The 20,575-nt window shown below is 33.1% G+C and overlaps 1 protein-coding gene across 1 annotated transcript; it reads left to right on the plus strand.

Moving 5' to 3' along the window:
* The first annotated feature begins 12,118 nt into the window (after nucleotides 1-12,118).
* On the plus strand, nucleotides 12,119-19,250 carry LOC143083845 (uncharacterized). Its single transcript, XM_076260227.1, has 6 exons — nucleotides 12,119-12,281; nucleotides 13,890-13,901; nucleotides 14,572-14,612; nucleotides 16,965-17,060; nucleotides 17,677-17,858; nucleotides 18,800-19,250. The coding sequence occupies exons 1-6, from the start codon at nucleotides 12,161-12,163 to the stop codon at nucleotides 19,101-19,103; spliced, it is 756 nt and encodes a 251-aa protein (XP_076116342.1). The 5' UTR covers nucleotides 12,119-12,160; the 3' UTR covers nucleotides 19,104-19,250.
* The last annotated feature ends 1,325 nt before the right edge of the window (nucleotides 19,251-20,575 follow it).

Consider the following 20,575-nt stretch of genomic DNA (forward strand, 5'->3'; position numbering starts at 1 on the left):
CTCGCTATCACTAAAGCAAACTTTTCAAAAAGTTTTTCCTCAGCCCAAAAACTATGCAAAAACGATGTATTTCTACTGACTTTCACCTAGAAAGTATACCATCGGACCTGGTTTGTCTCCCTTAGACAAAAAACTTATTTTTAGATTTGACTGAAGGCACTCAAAATTTTGGAGTGATGCCAAAATGGCGTCCAATCCCCTACAGGACCAAAATTTAAACCACCCGCAACTACCAGTAAAGTGTTATTTGGCCTGTCTCGCTGAGCTCTATGGTTACCCGAGGGGTTGATACAAGCTATGCTTAGTGTAAGAGTGCCCTTACCTTCCTACAAGGTGTCAGTCCCAGCTAACCTCGTCTAGCCCCAGATATCAGGCGCATTGCCTTGCTCGTTCCGTGGTCAGAGAGCGATGTCATCGAGGAAGAGGCTGGAAGTACCCAACTGTTACGTCATGTCATGTGTCCCTTCGGATCCCTCGGTGATGTACCAGTACCCTTGTGACAGGTTGGGGAAACCCCCTTGAATACGGGGCAATTACACTACAACTGTCATGTGACATGGTTTTACATTTAAGCGGGAATCACTGTAGAACAAATGATCGTCGCTTATATAATTTTCGATTGTTTATCGATTTTTTTCATTCATTGTACGAAGTATACATTGATAAATGTTTTAATGTCAATGTTGTTTTATGAATGCAATTACTTCTTATTTTCAAGTATATGGAATATATATGTCACTTTGATAAATTTTGAACAATTTTATATAAAATTTGAAATAAAATATAGGTTACAATTAAATTAATGAAAAAAATTGTGTTGCTATCAACATGATCATAAAAGTGACTGTAAATGTCAAAATTTGTTATTAAAATTAAATTTGTTGAATAGTGTTAACTTTAAATTATCCGGATTGAAGCAATTTTTCGAACATCAGGTACACTGCAAGTGGTTTTTACTGGTTTGTTTATCAAAATCAAAATCAAAATAATTGACGGATAGTTTCAGTAAATATTCCGTGATATGTCAAGTCCTTTGCAACTTGCTCGATTAAGTCCAAAGAACATACAAAAGTCTTTAAATTTTACTCAGTGAATAAAAAATATGCTAAAAAAAAACCTGGATTGAAATTTTGAGTCAATTTACCAGTTTAGGGAAGTCGACTTTTGTATCTGCATTGCATAAAAGATTTGATGAGGGGAACATCAAGATCAGTTTCATGCGATAGCTGTTAATTTGAAGAACTCCGTGCAGGAAGTTTGACGACATACAATTATCTGACTGTTGTCTCTCAGTTTCGGGTATTCAGTGTACACGTTCTAGAATGCAGTCGTTCATCTGGAGCGCTTGTATATTTTGTTGCAACAAAACACTTTACAAAGATAAAAAATTACTTAAGTTTGAATCAGATGAGCGCATTAAAAATGTTTTATCCGTGTCAGATAAAGTTGAAGTTGAAATAGTTTCCCGTCCATCTTTTAAACTTCAAGCACTCTGTCATATTGGTTGTATTACAAAATATTTGCTAAAAACGAAAAAAAATAAATCCAAACCCGTGGAATCAGATATTTCAGAACACGATACTGCTTTTACTAATTCTATTTTGGCTATTGACAACGATTTAAAGGTCATTCCTCATGGCACCGTTACTTGATAAATATAGATCATTTCTTCAGGCTGATTCTAATTTAAAATAGTCTACATGTAAAATGCAGTCTAAAGGAGGGACGAAAGATACCAAAGGGACGGTCAAACTCATAAATCTAAACCAAACTGACAACGCCATGGCTAAAAATGAAAAAGACATTTTATTTCTATAGAAATTCAGTTGTCAAACAACTTTAACAAGTTCAAGGCAAATATAACATATTATTTAGTAGCAAATTAACTATTTTAGATGCCATATAAGCTTTTAGTCAATTGAAAACTGACCTCAAACTCTCAATGTCAACTGTAATAGACACAAAAAACGGACAGATATTTAATTCCGCTGCAAGTTTACTTAGAAAAGACATCGAAACTCTAACGAAGACTACCCAACTTTGGATGAATTGTTTCTTCCTTCTTAATTCAGTCAATGCCTTGTATTTGTTGCAATTCATTCTATAGTTACTCAATGAAACTGCATACAGCCAAGACTATTCTCAGGAAATGGCACCAGAGAAATTGTGGAAATGCTAAGCAATTGTTGAGGCAATCATTTTTGTTTTACTCCTTTTCATTTAGGATTGGCTTTACAAATGTACCGTGAGTTTGGTTCAAAACACCTTGTTGAAACATTGAATGCCAATGGAGTTTATGCTTCTTAAAATAAAGTGCGACGCTATATAATGTGTTACCAACCATGAAATTGAGCGAATTCAAGATAGTGTGTACTTCTCGTATGATGTTTCCCCAGCATCTTTGCAGACAAGCATATGGATGTCATCGCACCTTCCTAAACCCCCTTATAGATCTCTGTTAAATCTTGGATGAATTGATAGGGATGGTTTGAAGCTGGTATTTTTTAGGAACAAATGTCTTCGGACTTCCTACAATACCTTGTCTGAACTTGTAAAGAAAAACTCAAAATAACGTGTTTGATTTGAGCAGAACCTTTCATGTGCAGACGTGTGGCCATGAGTGAAATGTGTAGAAATATTAAAACATGTCAAAATGTTAGAAATTATTATAAATTAAGGAATGTATCTCCCTCATGCAAAGCTCTGATTCATTTCACGGATTTGGCTATACTTTTTGGAACTTTTGGATTATAGCTCTTCATCTTTAATATAAGCTTTCGATTTCACATATTTTGGCCACGAGCATCACTGAAGAGACATGTGTTGTCGCCGACACCGAAATGCGCATCTGGTGCAGAAAAAATGGTACCGTTATTGTTATTGTGACAGTTGATGAAAATGAACATGATGGAGATAAAGGTTGATTTTGTATAAAGCTTGTTGCACTGGTACACACAAATCCAGTCCCGAGGTTAGGGGATTGTTTGCGTGCCCTTAAAAAAGTTAAACCCCGCCACTATCTGTATGTGTCAGTTTTAAGTTACGAGACGGTAATGCAGTGTTTGTCGTTTGTTTCTATATACTATATATTAGTTTCTTTATTATCTATTTTGTACTATATCAGGCCGTTAGATTTTTTGTTTGTTTTACATTATTCGTTTCGGGAATTGAAGACTTTGCAGTATGACTTTTACTCATTGTTGAAACCCGTACGGGACCTATACTTGTTTTGTGTCTCATTTGGTCTCATTCGGAGAGTTGCAATCATATCCCATCTTCTTTTTTTATATGGAATACTTTTGAAGTTTGTGGTACGTTGCAAGGGAAAAAAGGGGGGATAAAGTTACAAAACCTATAATGTAATAGATATTAACCAGAGTTAAATACACAACAAAAGATAATACTATGGTAGCAGTAATAATTGTGAAACAAAAACAAAAAGCAACGAGTAGTCTATAAAAAACCTGAAGTATCCGCAAATTCAATTTGAGGTCATATTTGACTGTAGTGTTCTATGGCTTTGGTTTGATACCTCACCCAATATGATAGTTTAAAAAATAATTTTAAAGTATTGTCCTGCATGACACTTGATTTTTACCTGAAATAGATATTTTTCATAAGGTTAAGGTGCTCTTAACATTTTACAGGTTGAAAACTTGATTTTTGAAGTTTTGTTTATATAACGTCGTTTTAGGATTTTTTTTATAAAAAAATCTCAATGATTAAGGTTTATGTATAATAACAAACATTACTAAAGCCAAAACAGTATCATTTGTATTTAGGTAGAGTTTAGAAATAGAAAAAAATGTCAAAATTGAAACCCACCCAAATTTTCACAAATTTTTACATATGACTTTGACCTCAATTTAAAAAAAAATGTGACCATATCAAGTCCTGACGACAGGCATATTATTATAGTACACGATTTCCTCTTTCCAATGATATATTATGTAGGTGTGTGTTCGGTGGGGAGATTAAATTCCAAAAAATCTGCCTTCAGTCACCGCACTAATAGTAACACCTGGACTTATGGTATTGTCACAGGCAATTCAGTGTCTTAGAAAAAAATTTCTAAATATATAGGGAAAAATCCGAGTCAAGTGCCTGTGGTAATTATACACTATATAAATACCACATAGCTAAGAGGGTGATAGAGCAGATTGTTACCCCGAGAAAACATTGTCAACCGCGGCGAAGCCAATGTCGACAATGCTTTTTCGAGGGGTACTATCGCCCTTCAGCTATGTGTTATTTAATTTCTTATACTGAATGCGGGGCCATTAAAAATAAATAACTACTAGTATGTTGAGATCTCACAAACATGTTTAACCCCGCCGCATTTTTTGCGCCTGTCCCAAGTCAGGAGCCTTTGGCATTTGTTAGTCTTGTATTATTTAAATTTTAGTTTCTTGTGTACAATTTGGAAATTAGTATGGCGTTCATTATCACTGAACTAGTATATATTTGTTTAGGGGCCAGCTGAAGGACGCCTCCGGGTGCGGGAATTTCTCGCTACATTGAAGACCTGTTGGTGACCTTCTGCTGATCTCTGCTGTTGTGGGTTTTTTTTTTTTTTTATTTTGGTCGGGTTGTCAGTGTCTCTTTGACACATTCCCCATTTCCATTCTCAATTTTATTTAAAATTTAAAACAAGAAGCAAGAAATAAAACCCCATATATTAGCCTCAAAATCAATCGCCAGTTCCAAAACTTTTGTATTTAAAATATATAATACCTTATAACTTTATACTGCTCAATACCTTCTTGTTTTCTATAGTGTATATAATTATTCCAGGTCAATATCATAAGGTCAAAACATTGACACAACTCACTGTCTTGTCATGTGTACAAGCACTACAAGTTTCATCTAGCATGTCTATATCCATATCAAACAGAAAGTGAAAGTAGACTCCTTAAATAATTATATTGTACGTAAATAATAAATTGATTTACAAATATTCAGAAAAAAATGTAATAATGCATATCCCTGAAGTTTTGCCTGTTTTTTGTTTATGTAGGTATATTTGAGAAAAAAAAATCCTCGGGTTCTAGAACATAATAGTCCATAATAGTACAAAATAATAGCGCTCTGAGACTTCGGCACCTGAATAAATAGGCCCCGATGTAGTTAAGTCGGCACTTAGTCATGTCGGCCCCGATCTGTTCCGATCAGTCATTTTGATTCCTAGTCCGATATGCAAGACTTTCTGACTTTTTAGAAACAGTAAGAAATTATACATCTCAATCGTATATCTTATAGTAATTTACAAAAATGTGTATCAATTTACCATTGTTATAATGTATAAGAAGTTTGTAAAATTGAAATTTTTACTAAAAAAATGTTTTTAACAAACCGTAATACGGCGATATGATAGATAGTTATTTGAAAGTGAAGAAGATTGTTGTTTTCATCATAATAATGATTCCTCTGATCATTTATTAATTATTTATTCTGAATCATCAATCAAGGATTATAATTTATAAAAAAATATATATATAAAAATTTATAGTCACATGCTACTTCTTTATTTTGAGGAAATGTTTGTTCAAGTTTGATAACATTCATTGGATTTTTTACAAACCGTTTTTTGATGAACACACATTTTAATCCCAACTAGGCTGTCAGTAAACAGAAACATGTATCTTATGTTGTAAATAAACTCTGATGTGTAAATTGACAGCCAAAGAGAAAGTCCCTTTGCCTATGTTACATGAAATCTGAAAAAAAATCTTTCAAAGTTTTACGTGACGTCTGACATATCAGGTGTAAAGTATCTGCAAATGTCTCATCAAAATCTTGGCAAAGTTTTTGAGATCATATTAACTTATTTTTACACCAAAAGTCTCTAAATTTTAGATTACTAAAAGAATTCAAACAACAAAGTCTGTGGTTTTCTTTTAAATAAAATACGGAAAATAAAAAAAAATAAAATGATACATGTACAGTTTTTATATCATTAACCCTTAGTAATAATATTAAAACTGTATTATTTCCACAGTGTCATTTTGAGGGGAAAAAAACCCTGCTATAACAGAAATTATAGTATCTTTTTTAATTATAGTACCTTGCAAGCTTCCTATTGAACAGGGTAGATTGAATTCATGTTCTTTATATATAGTGATAGCAACTGGTTTGTTGGTTCTGTCTTGTAGTTGATATTGTGCATAATTGTCGTCTCAATACCTTTGTATATTGAGTATTAAGATAGAAAAAACCATTATAATGAGGAATTATGTAGAATCTCTGATTATTCAGAGATTTTGCAATTCATTCCAATTCAACTTCTTTATTTAACATCAGACACATGTACATGAGGACAAATCAACTGACATTATTTAATATAAATGAGTGCAGACAAAATACAGAGAAAATACAATAAAATCAAACATATTATGATATCATGCTTTAACTATTGATATTAAATCGTAACACAATGTGATGCATGTTTTTTTTCTAACCATATTATGTATTTTATAAGAATGTAGGACAGAAAGTCACAGGACAAAATTCAATTCATTTCAATATTTCTTGGAAAGAGGACAAGAGAGGCGTGATCCAAATAAAGACAACGATGATATTAAAACAACATATATAAATGAAATATAGATGCAAGTGAAACAACAAGTCATAAGTAAATTCTATGGGTACCATGACATTCTAAGTATATTATATGAATACCATTACATTTTAACCTCATATTGATACCATACACTAAAAGTCACGGACAAAAAGACACAGACAAAAAGTCACAGGATAAAAAGTCACAATTCAGTTTTGAGATTATTTTTCTTTGAACAAGAAAACAATTATTTTGAAAATTTAGTTTTATGAGCAACTTCCTTAACTTAAAAATGAATATCTGTAATAAAAACAAAACATTTAAAAAAAAAATATTTGTGACTTTTTGTCCTATCATTTGTGACTTTATGTCCTGTGACTTTTTTTTTTTTATTAATTATGCATCTTTTCTATTTGTATCGTCGTTTTACGCTTCCGCATTTTAACACTACGTGTCCGCATTAAAGGGGGGCAAGGGGGGTCCCAATAACAGCAAAACAGCAAATTGATTTGGCTCATAACAGATAACAAGGAATTAAAATGGACGAAAACAGATAACAGTAAATGAAATATTAAAATAATTCGGTCTTTGACAAATCAGTATTTCTTATTACGGATATAATCCTTTGTAATGCATTCCATTTTCCATGACTATGTTTTTAGTATTAATTTATGTATCTAGAATGTGTTTAAATTACTACTCAATATATTATAATATTTTTTATAAGCTCGTTTACGGAACGTATTATGGTACACTGTTGTCCGTCTGTTGTCAACATGTCGGACATTAACTCAAAAACTCTTTAACCAATTTGCATTAAACTTTGGGAAATTGTTTATATCTATTGACGTGAGCTCCCTTTTTTTTGTTTTTTTTTTTATAAATTTTAGATTTTAAGTTTCTGGGTAATGGGTTTTTTATTCAATAAAATTGGTGTTTTTTTTCAGTTTTCTGATAATATCTCAAAATTGCTTTCACAAAGCAAGAAATTTTGGTGAATTGTTTATATCTATTAACATGAGGTCACTTTCAATTTTTATAAAATTTAGATTTTACATTTCTGATTTAGCGGGTTTTATTAATTAAAAAGGGGGGATTTTCCAGTTTTCAGACATTAACACAAAAATGTTTTCAGCAGTTGTCATGAAACTTTGCTGAAATGTTTATATCTATTGTTGTAAACTCCCTTTCTATTTTTATTAATTTTAGATTTTATGTTATTGAATTAAGGGATTTTATTCATTAGAAAAAGGTGCCACGGTATTTTCTAGTTTTCAAGAATAACTCAAAAATGCTTTCAGCAGTTCTCATGAAACGTTGGTGTATTGTTTATATATATTGACTGAAGCTCCCTTTGCTGCTAATAAAACAAATGACCTAAAAGAGTTTGAATATTCTGACTTTTTCTAAATGACCATTTAATGAGGTGTGTGAATTTTTCTTAATAAGACTATGAGGCAAAGTGGTATATAGGGTAGCAAAATCAAAAGCACCAATTATAAGCATGCAATTTATCAAGTACTTCGAACGAATTTTGACACTCCAAAAGCAATTTATTCCACTATTTTCAAAGGCCTTATTTGAACAATTGTTTATAAGCTGAGGTTTTTGATTGTACCAAATGTACTAGTAAGTAGAATACATAGTTTAGTAGGGAAACAATGGCTTGAAACGAAAGAAATCTCTGTTTGTAATGAGTTATGTGCAGCTTCGGACCCAAGTACATGGTTGGAACTTTCATTGTACAATGCATTTGGTTCTGCTTTGAAAAGAATCACAGAGCTGAGTCTATGCACCATATTATATAAAAGGTTAACTGGTTGTTAGGACCTAGTCCTTAATTGAGATCCTTGTCAGATATTCCTGGCCACATGTTTTCCTTTTTGTCATATTAAGAATTGTTTTAATTTAATATATTCGTACGGGAAACAAGGAACATTATTCTCATACAAAAAAAGAAGATAATTCTAAATACACATTCATAAAAAAAAATGGAATTTATTACAAAGGATAATCATAAGATATACTTGAATTGTCCTGGACCTCACTTCTGTGATGGGTAAATGTTAATGGAATCCTTCTCTGAATACGGGACAAACATATTAGTAGTGGTAGACCCCAATGTCCAATGATTTTCAATTTATAACGAATATTGACTGTCAAAAAAAAATGCTAATATTCCAATTTTCAATAACAGTAAACAGCAAATACATTATCACAATAACAAATAAAAAAGTGAAATATTATAGGGGGATTAAGAAAATTTATATGTTTGATTTATTTGATCCCCCCTTAAATCATTTAAAAAAATGTGATCCCCCTCTATTAAACATACCAAAATTTTAACATGCAAAAAACTTATGTTATTTCACAAAAATATTGCAATCATGAAATATTCTCAGTGGATTGAGTCCAAAAACATATTTTGTCTTGAAATAGGGATCTTCCATGAATATTAGTAGGTAGAGCAAGCTAGTGCTTTGAGAAGCTTTTCTGACTTTTTTCCCCTAATTTCCTGTATACTGGACTGAAAACTTGATTCTTAGTAACTCTGTAAAAAAATTACATTAAAAAGAAAACTTTTTGAAACAGTAACTACCCTTATTTACTATCTATATTTCCCTCTCTTTAATGCTCCTTAAAACTTAACTTTTACGTTAGGCCTTATTGAAACCTCCATTGAGTCGGTAAACTTGTATATGGAGTAGTTCATTCTTTCAGCTTGATTAATTCAATTACTCATTTATTGTCACATTTCATTAATAAATGTGTGATAGTAACCTCAGAATTTGATTTATTTGCCTTAAAAGTACAAATTTTGAGGGAATGAGAGGTATATTGGTGCCAGAGGGATCTTGTAATGAAAACCAAAATGTACAATAGTGGTGTTTATCATCTCAGAATCATCTTTTGCATTGTGTGCAGATTAGATGAATATTTGATCATTTATTGGAAAATTCATTGCTCTACACTATAGTCTCTAATGATGCGACATGTTTTGGATTTTTGGATAAAATTTTGCACAAATTGCTGTTGATTTCGTTTTATTTCATCTCTAAAACTATTTATTTAAGCTGATATTTAAAAAAAAACTTGGCAGTAATGCTTATCAAATTTAGTGATCAAAGTGAAAGAAATATCACGGCTGAAGTATTCGTGTTAAGCCCCAGTCCCACTAGACCACGATCGCACCACGCTTACCGCGATCTAAAATAAATTCAGATCGTGGCGAGGTCGCGGTATGAGCGGCATGAAAATGTAAATTTTCGTTTCTTTCACGATGCTACTATGTCCTCACTACGCTTCTACAACGATCCCGCTACGATCATACCACGTTCTCACCGTGCTTATTCTGCGACCTCACTACGCTTATCAAGATCTTTCTACGCTCATCGCGTTCTCACTACGACCATATCACGAGTTATCCGATTGCAACACGATCTTACCACGCTCCTACTGCGATTATAGCACGTTCTTACCACGATTATACTACATTCATACCGCGATCTTACTACGCTCTCGGCAATAACGTCAACATCGTGTTCCATATCAATACAGTTCCATTTCTTCTATTTCTGATTAATACGTAGATTTCTCGGAAACGATAGTCATGCCACCAAAATCTACAAGAACACGTGGGCGTGGTGGTAGGGGTTGATGTAGAGTCAGAGGGAGCTCTGAGTGATAGTAACGAATCCTGATCATATAGAGATTTCGGACCGAACAATCCAACCTAAATTACAACCTATTGCTGGTCCATAAAGCTGAAATGACGATATTTTGTGAACGATAGCAGAGATGACACAGATGTGTCAATAGATATAGGAAGATGTGGTATGAGTGCCAATGAGACAACTCTCCATCCAAGTAACAATTTTTAAAAGTAAACCATTATAGGCCAAGGTACGGCCATTGGTGCACACCGAACAGCAAGCTATATAAAGGGCACCCAAAATTACTAGTGTAAAACCATTCAAACGGGAAAACCAACGGTCTAATCTATATGAAAACGAGAAGCATGGTTGAGCCGTTGGAGAAAATGAACAAAGAAGTCCCAATTACATACAGACAAACAAAACCTGGAGAGATTTAATATATGTTATGTGAAAATGACAATGAGAATGATGGTTGTAGTATGAACGTAGTCAGGTCGTAAGAAGAGCGTGACGTGCTAGAATCGTACTATGGTCGTAAACAGCGTGGTATAGTCGTAGTTGAAGCGTAGTTGGGTCGCGGTGAGAACGTGATAGTCGAAGTTGAAGCGTAGTTGGGTCGCGGTGAGAACGTGATAGTCGTAGTGAGGTCTTAATAACGTCGCTGTGAGATCGTAGAGCAGTTTCTCCGAATAGAATCACGCTCTCGCTACGATCGATGGTACATCGACCTTTGCGATCTTACTACGATCTAAGTGCGCTCTCACTACGCTACTACTACGACCTGATTTCGCCACGACCGCACCACGATTGTTTTGGACATGTTCAAAGTTGGCCACGCTCACCACGACCGTGATACGACCTTACTGCGATCTACACGATCGTACTACGATCATCAAAATTTGCATATTTTATCCAAATCGTAGTGCTATCGTGGCCTAGTGGGACTGCGGTATTATAAAGCACCTATTATGACACAAAAAGGCAGCTTCCTACATCACCAAATTAAGTCTTGTTATGTCTAACTTTATTCAGTATACATATGAATGGTGTTAACCATATATATTTAGATTTGACTATTGTTATGTTCTTCTTGACATTTTGTCTGACGATGTATGTTAACTATACTTTATTTTTTCCATTTGCAAAAAATATTGATCCCCCCCTCTTTGAATTTATAAAAAAATTGAACCCCACACACACAGAAAAAACCCTGATCCCCCCTGCATTTTGACCAGCCCACCCTCCCAGATAAAAATGATACACGTGAAACTGGATTTTTGCTAAAAAAAAAGCGGAAACGTAATACGCTGATTTGTATAATTAGTTATTGAAGGCCACAGGGAAGATTAACATAAACATGTTCTTGTCAAACATTGTTAAATCAGGGACATGGTTGAGGGCCCTCATGGGGTTTTTGATTATGTGATTACTTGGCCGTTTTTTTAATGATTATTTGATTATTAAGCCAAATATTTCATGATTATTTGATTACCTAGGACAGTACTGTATTTTTAGTTTATGATTATTTGATTACTAAAGATAAGCAAATATTTAATGATTATGTGATTATATTGGCAAAAAAATGGTGATTATGTGATTACTAGGACCCCCCCCCCCCCATGAGGGGCCTCATGGTTAAATCGAATAATAGTGTCATGTGTGACCTTCAACTTCGTAAGATAAAGAACTTCATTTATTTATTTTAGTCAATTTGACAAGTCGTTTTCCCAGTATATAATCAGTCAAAACTCTGATTTTATGTTTCTGAGTTTGCATTTTAGATGGTACGAGTTGTCTTGACTAATAGACTGTTCGGGTTTACTCTACCCGGTTGCCTTTATGGACGGTTCGAGTTTTATTTTGTAAATGGTCCGAGTTAACTCTAGGCCGAGCTGTCTCACACCTTATCATTTCATCCGGGCATTTCACCAGAAAGAAAAGAAAGATGTCGCGGCGTGCTGAAGGCCAGCTTTTTATCGGTAGATTAAGTAAATCTACCAGAGTAAGAGACATGGAAGATGTTTTTGAACCATATGGACGAATGACTAGATGTGAAGTGAAATACGGTAAACGCATAAAATCTTTACGTTCAACCCTGAACAAAAACATGTTTTGGCCGATAATGTTATTTAAAATGGCGGCATTCATATTAATTTTAATTTTATATTGCTTGTTTGTTTTTAAACACCGTATATTTGATACATCATCCAGTAAATGAATGCAACCGCCAAAATGCATAGAATATTGCCAAACAGAGGGACATTTATTTTAATAACATCGTAGAAGTTTGTAATTTAATTTTAAACAAACATACATTTATAAACTAAAAAGCCGAGTATAATTTGCCATAATTTTTGTTCGAATAATATAGTCTTGGTGCATACAATTTGAACTGCAAATTTCTTAAATGAGTAGCTGTGATGCGGACTGTAGTGCTCTGTGCAGCTGAATAATTTTGACATTTTGTATATTAATTTACGGAAGTTTTCAATAACATATAGATGATCATTCAGGGGTCACCACACTTTAAAATTATAGGGAGAAGTCACTTCTCCCTGGCAGCCAAACAGGGAGAAGTGAAGACCCAACAGGGAGACTTCAGGGAGAAGTGAAGGCCCAACAGGGAGACTTCAAGGAAAATCGACAGATCGCGTTTATACTTTTTATGAATAAAATTTTGTAAGAATCTAATATCTATACCTTTTTGTTACTTTTGTAATAATTTTTGCATGACAATTGCTAAGGAAGTACATTTTGTAAGTCCTAATCTTGCCATGCTTGTAGTCTGAAATACTTTCTTATTTACATATGTACCTATGCAAAATTGTAAAAAAATATCATGACATAAGGACCATAAGTTAATGGCATAATAACAAAATCCTGAACGAAAAACCGACTGTGTTTTGTAGTTTATAATCGTTGTGCTGGTTCCCAGCAGTGTACTTAACTCTGTACGTAGTAAAAATACAAGCAGATACCAGTTGATAATATTCTGTTTTTGAAAAGAAATCTGAAATTTTTTATGGGGCATCACATATTGTCAGTAAATATAAGAAAATCAAAATCAATAGTGCATATCAATATGGATTAGGTAGATGATGAGAGTTGAAAAGATGAAATGGCGCCATCTACAATTTTCAATAACAAAGATGGCGGACAATAAACAATCATAACAAAATCAAGATTTTTCTTTTTCTTGCTTATAGTTTACCCGGGCAAGCAATTTTTATGTTGCAGTATGATACTATCGCGGAGAAATCAGTTCTGAATTTGAAAACATGCTTTTTATTTCAATACCTATCGGTCGTTTACGTTTGAATCGAGAATTTCTCAAAAATCACGAGGCGACATTGGGGAAATTTTACTGAAAATCGAGGGCGACATAAACTTCTCCCTGGAGCTTCTCTAGAGCGAAGTGGGGAGACCTAGAGCGACTTTGTCGCTCACTTCGCCTGGTGTGGTGACCCCTGATCATAGATTTTCAGATTATTCTTATGTAAGAATGTAGGCGTTCAGTATAAGGATCCAAGTTAAAGTTCTTAACTTCTATTAATCTGACCAATTTTAGATTACATTACACATATCATGTATGTGAAGTGAAAACATAATTTGATTAGACCTTGTAGATATATAATGACAATGTTATTAAAGTAAGCTCTGCTTTATATTTACAGGTGCTGAAATGGGTAAGACAATTACAGAAGATAAAAAAATGTTACAGCTGATCACTTTATGACAGAATGATAGACATTGTCATCAATTATATAAAAAAAAGAAGATGTGGTATGATTGCCAATGAGACAGCTCTCCACAAGAGACCAAATGACACAGAAATTAAACAGCTATAGGTCACCTTACGACCTTCATCAATGAGATGAGCAAAGCCCATACCGCATAGCATAATCCGCTATATAAGGCCCCAAAATCTTTAATTGCATTTTTTTGTACCAGTTGAATATGATGACAAAACAATACATTATTTAGACAACTATCTTTATTATGGGTTTTAAACATTTTGGGTAACCAATGAGTGACACAGCACAAAAGCAACTCAATGAGATCAAAAGAAAAAAAAAAGATGTTGATGATGGACAACTGTCCTCATTGAAAAGTGAAGGATTTTGTCATTTAAAAATTAAAATGCAGTATTGTTTGTTCAACAGCAGGTAGCTTTTTCCTATCTTGTTTTTTTTCAGTGAATTGTACATAGCTTTTAAGACTAAGGAAACAGTATTTTAACCTTTAAATTTCCTACTGAAGGCAACTAAAAATCAAAACCTCACTGGCATGACAGGTTTATATTTGTATAAGATATAATTACATTATGTATTGTATTTTGTGCCTATTACATTTTAGCTTATGGATTTGTTGATTATGAAGATCGTAGAGATGCAGAGGTAATTTTCTTTGGTTCTCAAGGGAATAACTGGTTTTAGCATTTTTATACAAAGAGGCAAAATCATTCTTAGTATTGACTTTTAATAATAGTTTGTTCGTAAAAGCTACATTTAAGGCTACTTGAAAACCTTTGAATCCATATATATAGTTACATGATGATGCACAATTTTATTAAAAAAAACCCTCTTAAAATTCAAAATTTGATATTGAAAAGTGGAATCTTTGGTGATCATTGGATATCTGTTCATACTTTGTAGTCTGTGTAAAAATGCTAGAGCAAAGTCTCCAATTTTTGCCTTATTTAAATATTGTGAAATGCAATAGTAAGTAAATGACTCAAAAAGACAGGTGATAAATTTTTGCCAATTTTGAAATAATTTTTTTTTTTATTTTTTCTTGAAAATTTTGAAGTGATTTACCTGGCGGAAATATAAGTATTTGCAATTACATGCTTTTATGTTATAATTTATCTGTTTTCAGGTTCACCTTGATAGGTTGTTTGTTAAGATATTTAATTTATTTTTGATAGGTTGTTTGTTAAGATGTGTAATTTATTTAAGTTATAAATCTTTGCATTAAAGTAAATGTTTTTATATAGATAAGGTTCTTCATCTATTTATACATATTGAAAAGGAAAGTCGTTAGTTCTTCTAAATATTACTGTTTAAGCTGTTGTTAAAAGCAAGGATAAACTTTTCAAATGATTTTTTGTCAACATGTTTATAAATAGATGAAGAAATATTAAACAAATTAGATTAACATGTTTGATAATAATTTTCTGCAACATTAGCAGTGTGTCCTAACCATGTGACCATGACCAGCGTCAGTCCTGCCCAATGAACAGCATCCATGCCAAACCTTAAAGGAAGACCAAAAAGCCTTCCATGATAAATGTTCGTCTGTGGTAGACCATGTTGCCTTCCATTTGAACCATGGCAAAGTTTAGCTCCTTGAAAGACTGGAGCCTTAATACCTTGTTTTAATCAGTCCCAGCAAAACCATTCATTACTCATCGACCAAACCATGGTCCGATTCAAACCATCCAATCAGGTGTTCAGAAACTAACCATCCAATCAGGTCGACCGAACCATGTTCACATTTTGACCGAACCAAAGGTCATGCCCCCAGTGTTGGTATCCATAGAAACCAGATCCAGGTTTAAACAGTATGTCGCTAGTTTTATATATATCAACTTTTTAATTTCTTTCTTTCTTTAGAAGGTCAGTAAATTTAAATTTTTGTTGAAACATCAAAAAACTAAAAGAAACTTTAAGGATTTTATAAGTATGTCTAAATACAGAAATTGGCTTGTTCTTCTTGTAGTTATATAAATATAGTAGTTTTTACTCTGAGTTCATTTATTGAAATCATTCAAGTGAATATCTTCTAATTTTAGTTTTTAAATTTGCAGAAGTTTTGTCATTTACACAACTTGACTGTGTAGAAATTACAAGAAATCAAACAGATCATGTAACAAAATCAAAATCCATGAATAACTTTATGATGTAGCTTAAAATTGATATGAAGGAGGTTTTACTGCTATAATGCAAACTGACTAAGATATTCACCAAGAAATCATATTAAAGATAGCATACATACATGTATCCACCTATAGGTTAAATTGTAGCCAATTTCTGTATGACAGGACTAAAAACAGATGCCATAACAAATTTAGAAAACTAAAACTTTCTTGAAGAAAATTTAATAACATTTTTTTCTTCAATTATTTCTTCTTTCCCTGCACTATCGTCATGGTTATGTAGATGTAATCTTTACAGAAGACATATTACATCATAGTTATTTATTACAGATGAACACAGAAATCTTTATGCTTATTACTTGCTTTTGTTTCATTTATTTTACATTTTCAATTATTTTGAATGTTGCCCTTATACAATATTTATTGAACTCGATTTGCATGTTCAGTCATACATGGTTTGCAATACAAATTATTTTGACTCGCATAAATCAGACTTTTTTTTAATATTTGATGTGCCTTGATGCATGTAATTGTCTGTTAATCGAAAAAAATAATTTCAACTTTCTGACATTCATTTATTTTTATTTCAACAAGGAATTAGTTATTTTTCTTTCAAGATTAATCAAATGGTATTGTAGGGGGTAATGAAAAAAGTTGTAACATGTGTTTTTCATTAACATCATCTACAAGTTAAACAGTCTGATAACGTTTGTGCTCTTTTCCCATTTTTCGGTGTAATGGAAAACCCTGGAATGAGTGTATGTTCGATCCCATTTTGGTTAATTACTGAATTAAATTAAAAAAAAAAAACCTTTTGATAAAAGTATTACTTTTGTGAAGAAAAACTAAAACTTGTATATTTCTTTTGCAGGATGCAATTAAGTATGAAAATGGTAGAGAGATATGTGGCTCAAGTATTATTGTGGAATGGTCGAAAGGAAGTCCTCGTCGTCCTGTTGTCAGTAGGGTAAGTCACTTTCACATGAAAGGTTCTGGACAATGAGAGAAATTGCCTCATAAACTGATCTTTCTGACTAGAAATCTCAGGATTAGAGATGATGTTATATATTAATCGCTCTCCACATGTTGGAAACGAAAAATCTCAATTAAATAAACTGATTTTTTTTTATTGAAAAATGAATTTGTGTTAATCTCTACATCTTTTATATTTATTACACCAGTATATACATTAAATTATCTCTTATTCATAAGATTCTATTTTCTCTTTTTTTGTCTGATGTGTCAACTCATCTTCTAATCTAACTTGCTTATACAGTGGTTACACAAATTTTAAAACATTCTAATTTAGTCTTATTTTACCATTTTAGTTGATTATAACATAACATATAGTCTCAAGTATATGAAGTTTTGAGTAAATTTACAAAAATTTTAAAAAGCTATAACTTGGCATGACAAAATAGTCAATAAATTCTGAACGTAGTTGACCTTTTGCTTGAATAATCTGATGTCATATTGAAATGTCGTAATGTACATATTTTCCATAAATTTTGTTTATAGTGTGATTGAAATTAAACTATTAACAATTAGAAAGTAGAATTTAACCAATACAATCTTCATTTTAGCAACAAGGCTATGATGAGTGTTACAGATGTCACAGAACTGGTCACTGGGCCAGAGATTGTCCTGATGATCGTTACTATGGTTTCCGTCGACCTGGTGGTAGGAATGGTGGTGGTGGAGGTGGAGGAGGGGGCGGTGGTGGGGGTGGCAGATATAGGTCACCATCACCCAGGAGAAGGAGAAGGTACGAACAGTCATAAAATGGTCTATGAAATGCTATCAAAAAATGCATTTATAAATATAAGGAGATGTGTGGAATGAGTGCTAATGAGACAAATCTCCATCCAACTCACAATTTGTTAAAAGTTATCCATTATTGGTCAAAGAACAGCCTTCAACACAGAGCTTTGGCTCATTCTGAACAGCAAATTTTTAAGGTTCCCAAAAAAATGACTAGTGTAAAACCATTTAAATATGTAAACCAACTGTCTAAACTGCACAAAGGGAGAAACAAGAAACCATATTCATGAACAAACGTAACCACTGAACAACAGGTTCCTGAAATGGGATAAGTGCAAACAAATGCAGCAGGTTTAAATAGATGTCTCTAAAAATTCTGTATATGAGCATTATAGATAGAAAATTTGTTAACAAAAATGAAACTGACAACATGACCAATGACCAAAGAATAATAAAAACATGCAACATTAAAAATTATAAATATGCCTGGTCTGTAGTGCAACATCTGTCACATGAATTCAACAAGCAGTTTAAGTATTGACTCCTACACACAAAAATATCTAAATACAAAAATGATGTAGACAAACTGTAGATACAGTTGACAAGTTTTCCATCAAAAGAAATTTTCTATCATGCTGTTCAACAAATGAAATAGTTACATTTCACAAAACTTTACATCTAATCGGATGATTTCGAATTTTAGTAGATAATTCATTAGCTCTTGGTTAAGAACCTGCTACCCAAGTTTTCCAATATCATTCTGCCCAAAGATCTTTTTACAAAATGTCTATCTTTTTTTTTTGGCTGACAGTGAATTTCTCATATTAAAAAAAGATTTTATCTTTGAAACAATATGTATGGGAGAAAGGTAGATGTTCTTACTGGTTTGAATTCCTATTCAATCAGTGCAGGTATATTTTCACATCAAATTCTTTTGATTATCAGATCCCGATCAAGGTCCAGAGACAGGAAGAGGAGATCATCTCGTAGCCGCTCACGCAGCAGACGTAGGTCAGGGTCCAGAAGCAGCAGAGATCGTAGTCATGACAGCAAAAGGAGGAGAAGTTCAAAGAAGAGTGAATCTCGTAGTAAATCCAGATCCAAAAGTAAAAGCAGGTCTAAATCCCATAGCAGGTCTAGAAGTAGGTCACCTCTTGAGAATGTCAACAATGGTGGAGAAGATAGGTCACCCTCAAGATCAAGGTCACGGAGTAGAAGCAGGTCAAAGAGTGTTGCGTCAGATAGATGATTTTATTTGGAATAGTTGTGAATGTAACAATCTTCAAAGTGCAGAGATGAAATGTGAATTTTTCTATGTTTTAAACACAAACAGTACAAAGATGTGCAGACTGTTGTTTTTATTATTATGTAAATACATATCTTTTAGAAGTAATAATGTTTTACTTTTTGAAACAGACCTAGCTTGTTATGGTTTTACATATGTAATTTCCCCATGAAGTTATATAGAGAAATGAAACATTTGTGGTAACTTTTCAAAATGACGACTTTCATTGAAACAACAGAAAAAGAAAAAAAAATTGTATTGGATTTCACTTTCCTGAAATAACATTCACCAGGTTTCTTATTATCCTGAGGTTGTGCTTCTGATTTTTGACCAGGTTTAATGTGTTTGTGACAGTCATAAAAATCTGAAGTAAGAGCAAAGATAAGCTTGTGCAACAGTTAAATGTCTGGTTAGGTTGATGACTTTGGTGATACTCACATTATAGATCTGTCTTAGCATGTTTAATAACTTTAAAGTAAGGCATAGGCTTATATTTTGGTACACATATTTTGTCTTCGCTATAGCCAGAGGGTTTACAAATCTTACTGTACATGTAATGTGCAATTGGGAATAGTTCAAGTGCTGTAATGGACAGGTTTTTGTCTTGCAGCTACTTTTGTTGCAGTAAGCACACACAAGGATTATTTGCAGGCCGCATCATAAACTTTTTGTATAAAGCTTTAATACTTCAGAACATAGAAACCTGGGATGCTTGATACTTTGTATGAAGATACTTCATCTGTCATATATCTGCCTTTTATGGTTCAGTGCATTGCTAGGTGGGTACATCTCAGTCTGGCAAATTTTATCTGACCTTGACCTCATCAGGGTTCATTGGTTAATGTTAAGTTTTTGTGTTTTTGTCTTTTATTGCCCAAATCATGGGCATTATGTTTTCTGGTCTGTGTGTCCATTTGTTTGTTAGTCCGTTGGTTTGTCTGTCCTGCTTCAGGTTAAAGCTTTTGGTTGAGGTAGTTTTTATACGCCCGTCGTCTTTTAGACGGGACGTATTATGGTATACCGTTGTCCGTCTGTCCGTCCGTCGTCCACACTTCGGACAATAACTCAAAAACGCTTTCACCAATTTCCATGAAACTTTAGTGAATTGTTTTTTTCTATTGACGTAAGCTCCCTTTCGTTTTTTTTTAATTTCAGATTTTAAGTTTTGGATTTATGGGGCTTTATTCATAAAAAAGGGGGGATTTTCAACACTTCGGACAATAACTCAAAAAGGCTTTCACCAATGTCCATGAAACTTTGGTGAATTGTTAAGATCTATTGATGTAAGCTCCCTTTCAATTTTTTTAAATTTCAGATTTTTAAGATTGGGATTTATGGGGCTTTATTCATAAAAAAAAGGGTGATTTTCAATACTTCAGACAATAACTCAAAAAGGCTTTCACCAATGTCCATGAAACTTTGGTGAATTGTTTATA

Source organism: Mytilus galloprovincialis, chromosome 7, assembly GCF_965363235.1.
Source record: "Mytilus galloprovincialis chromosome 7, xbMytGall1.hap1.1, whole genome shotgun sequence".
Classification (NCBI taxonomy): domain Eukaryota; kingdom Metazoa; phylum Mollusca; class Bivalvia; order Mytilida; family Mytilidae; genus Mytilus; species Mytilus galloprovincialis.

Bases quoted from the DNA above. Each gene is read 5' to 3' on its own strand.
- LOC143083845 (XM_076260227.1), top strand. From the start codon at position 12,161: ATGTCGCGGCGTGCTGAAGGCCAGCTTTTTATCGGTAGATTAAGTAAA. The intron at 14,613-16,964 runs GTAATTTTCTTT...TTTCTTTTGCAG, and splicing joins AAGATCGTAGAGATGCAGAG to GATGCAATTAAGTATGAAAA. The intron at 17,061-17,676 runs GTAAGTCACTTT...TCTTCATTTTAG, and splicing joins GTCGTCCTGTTGTCAGTAGG to CAACAAGGCTATGATGAGTG.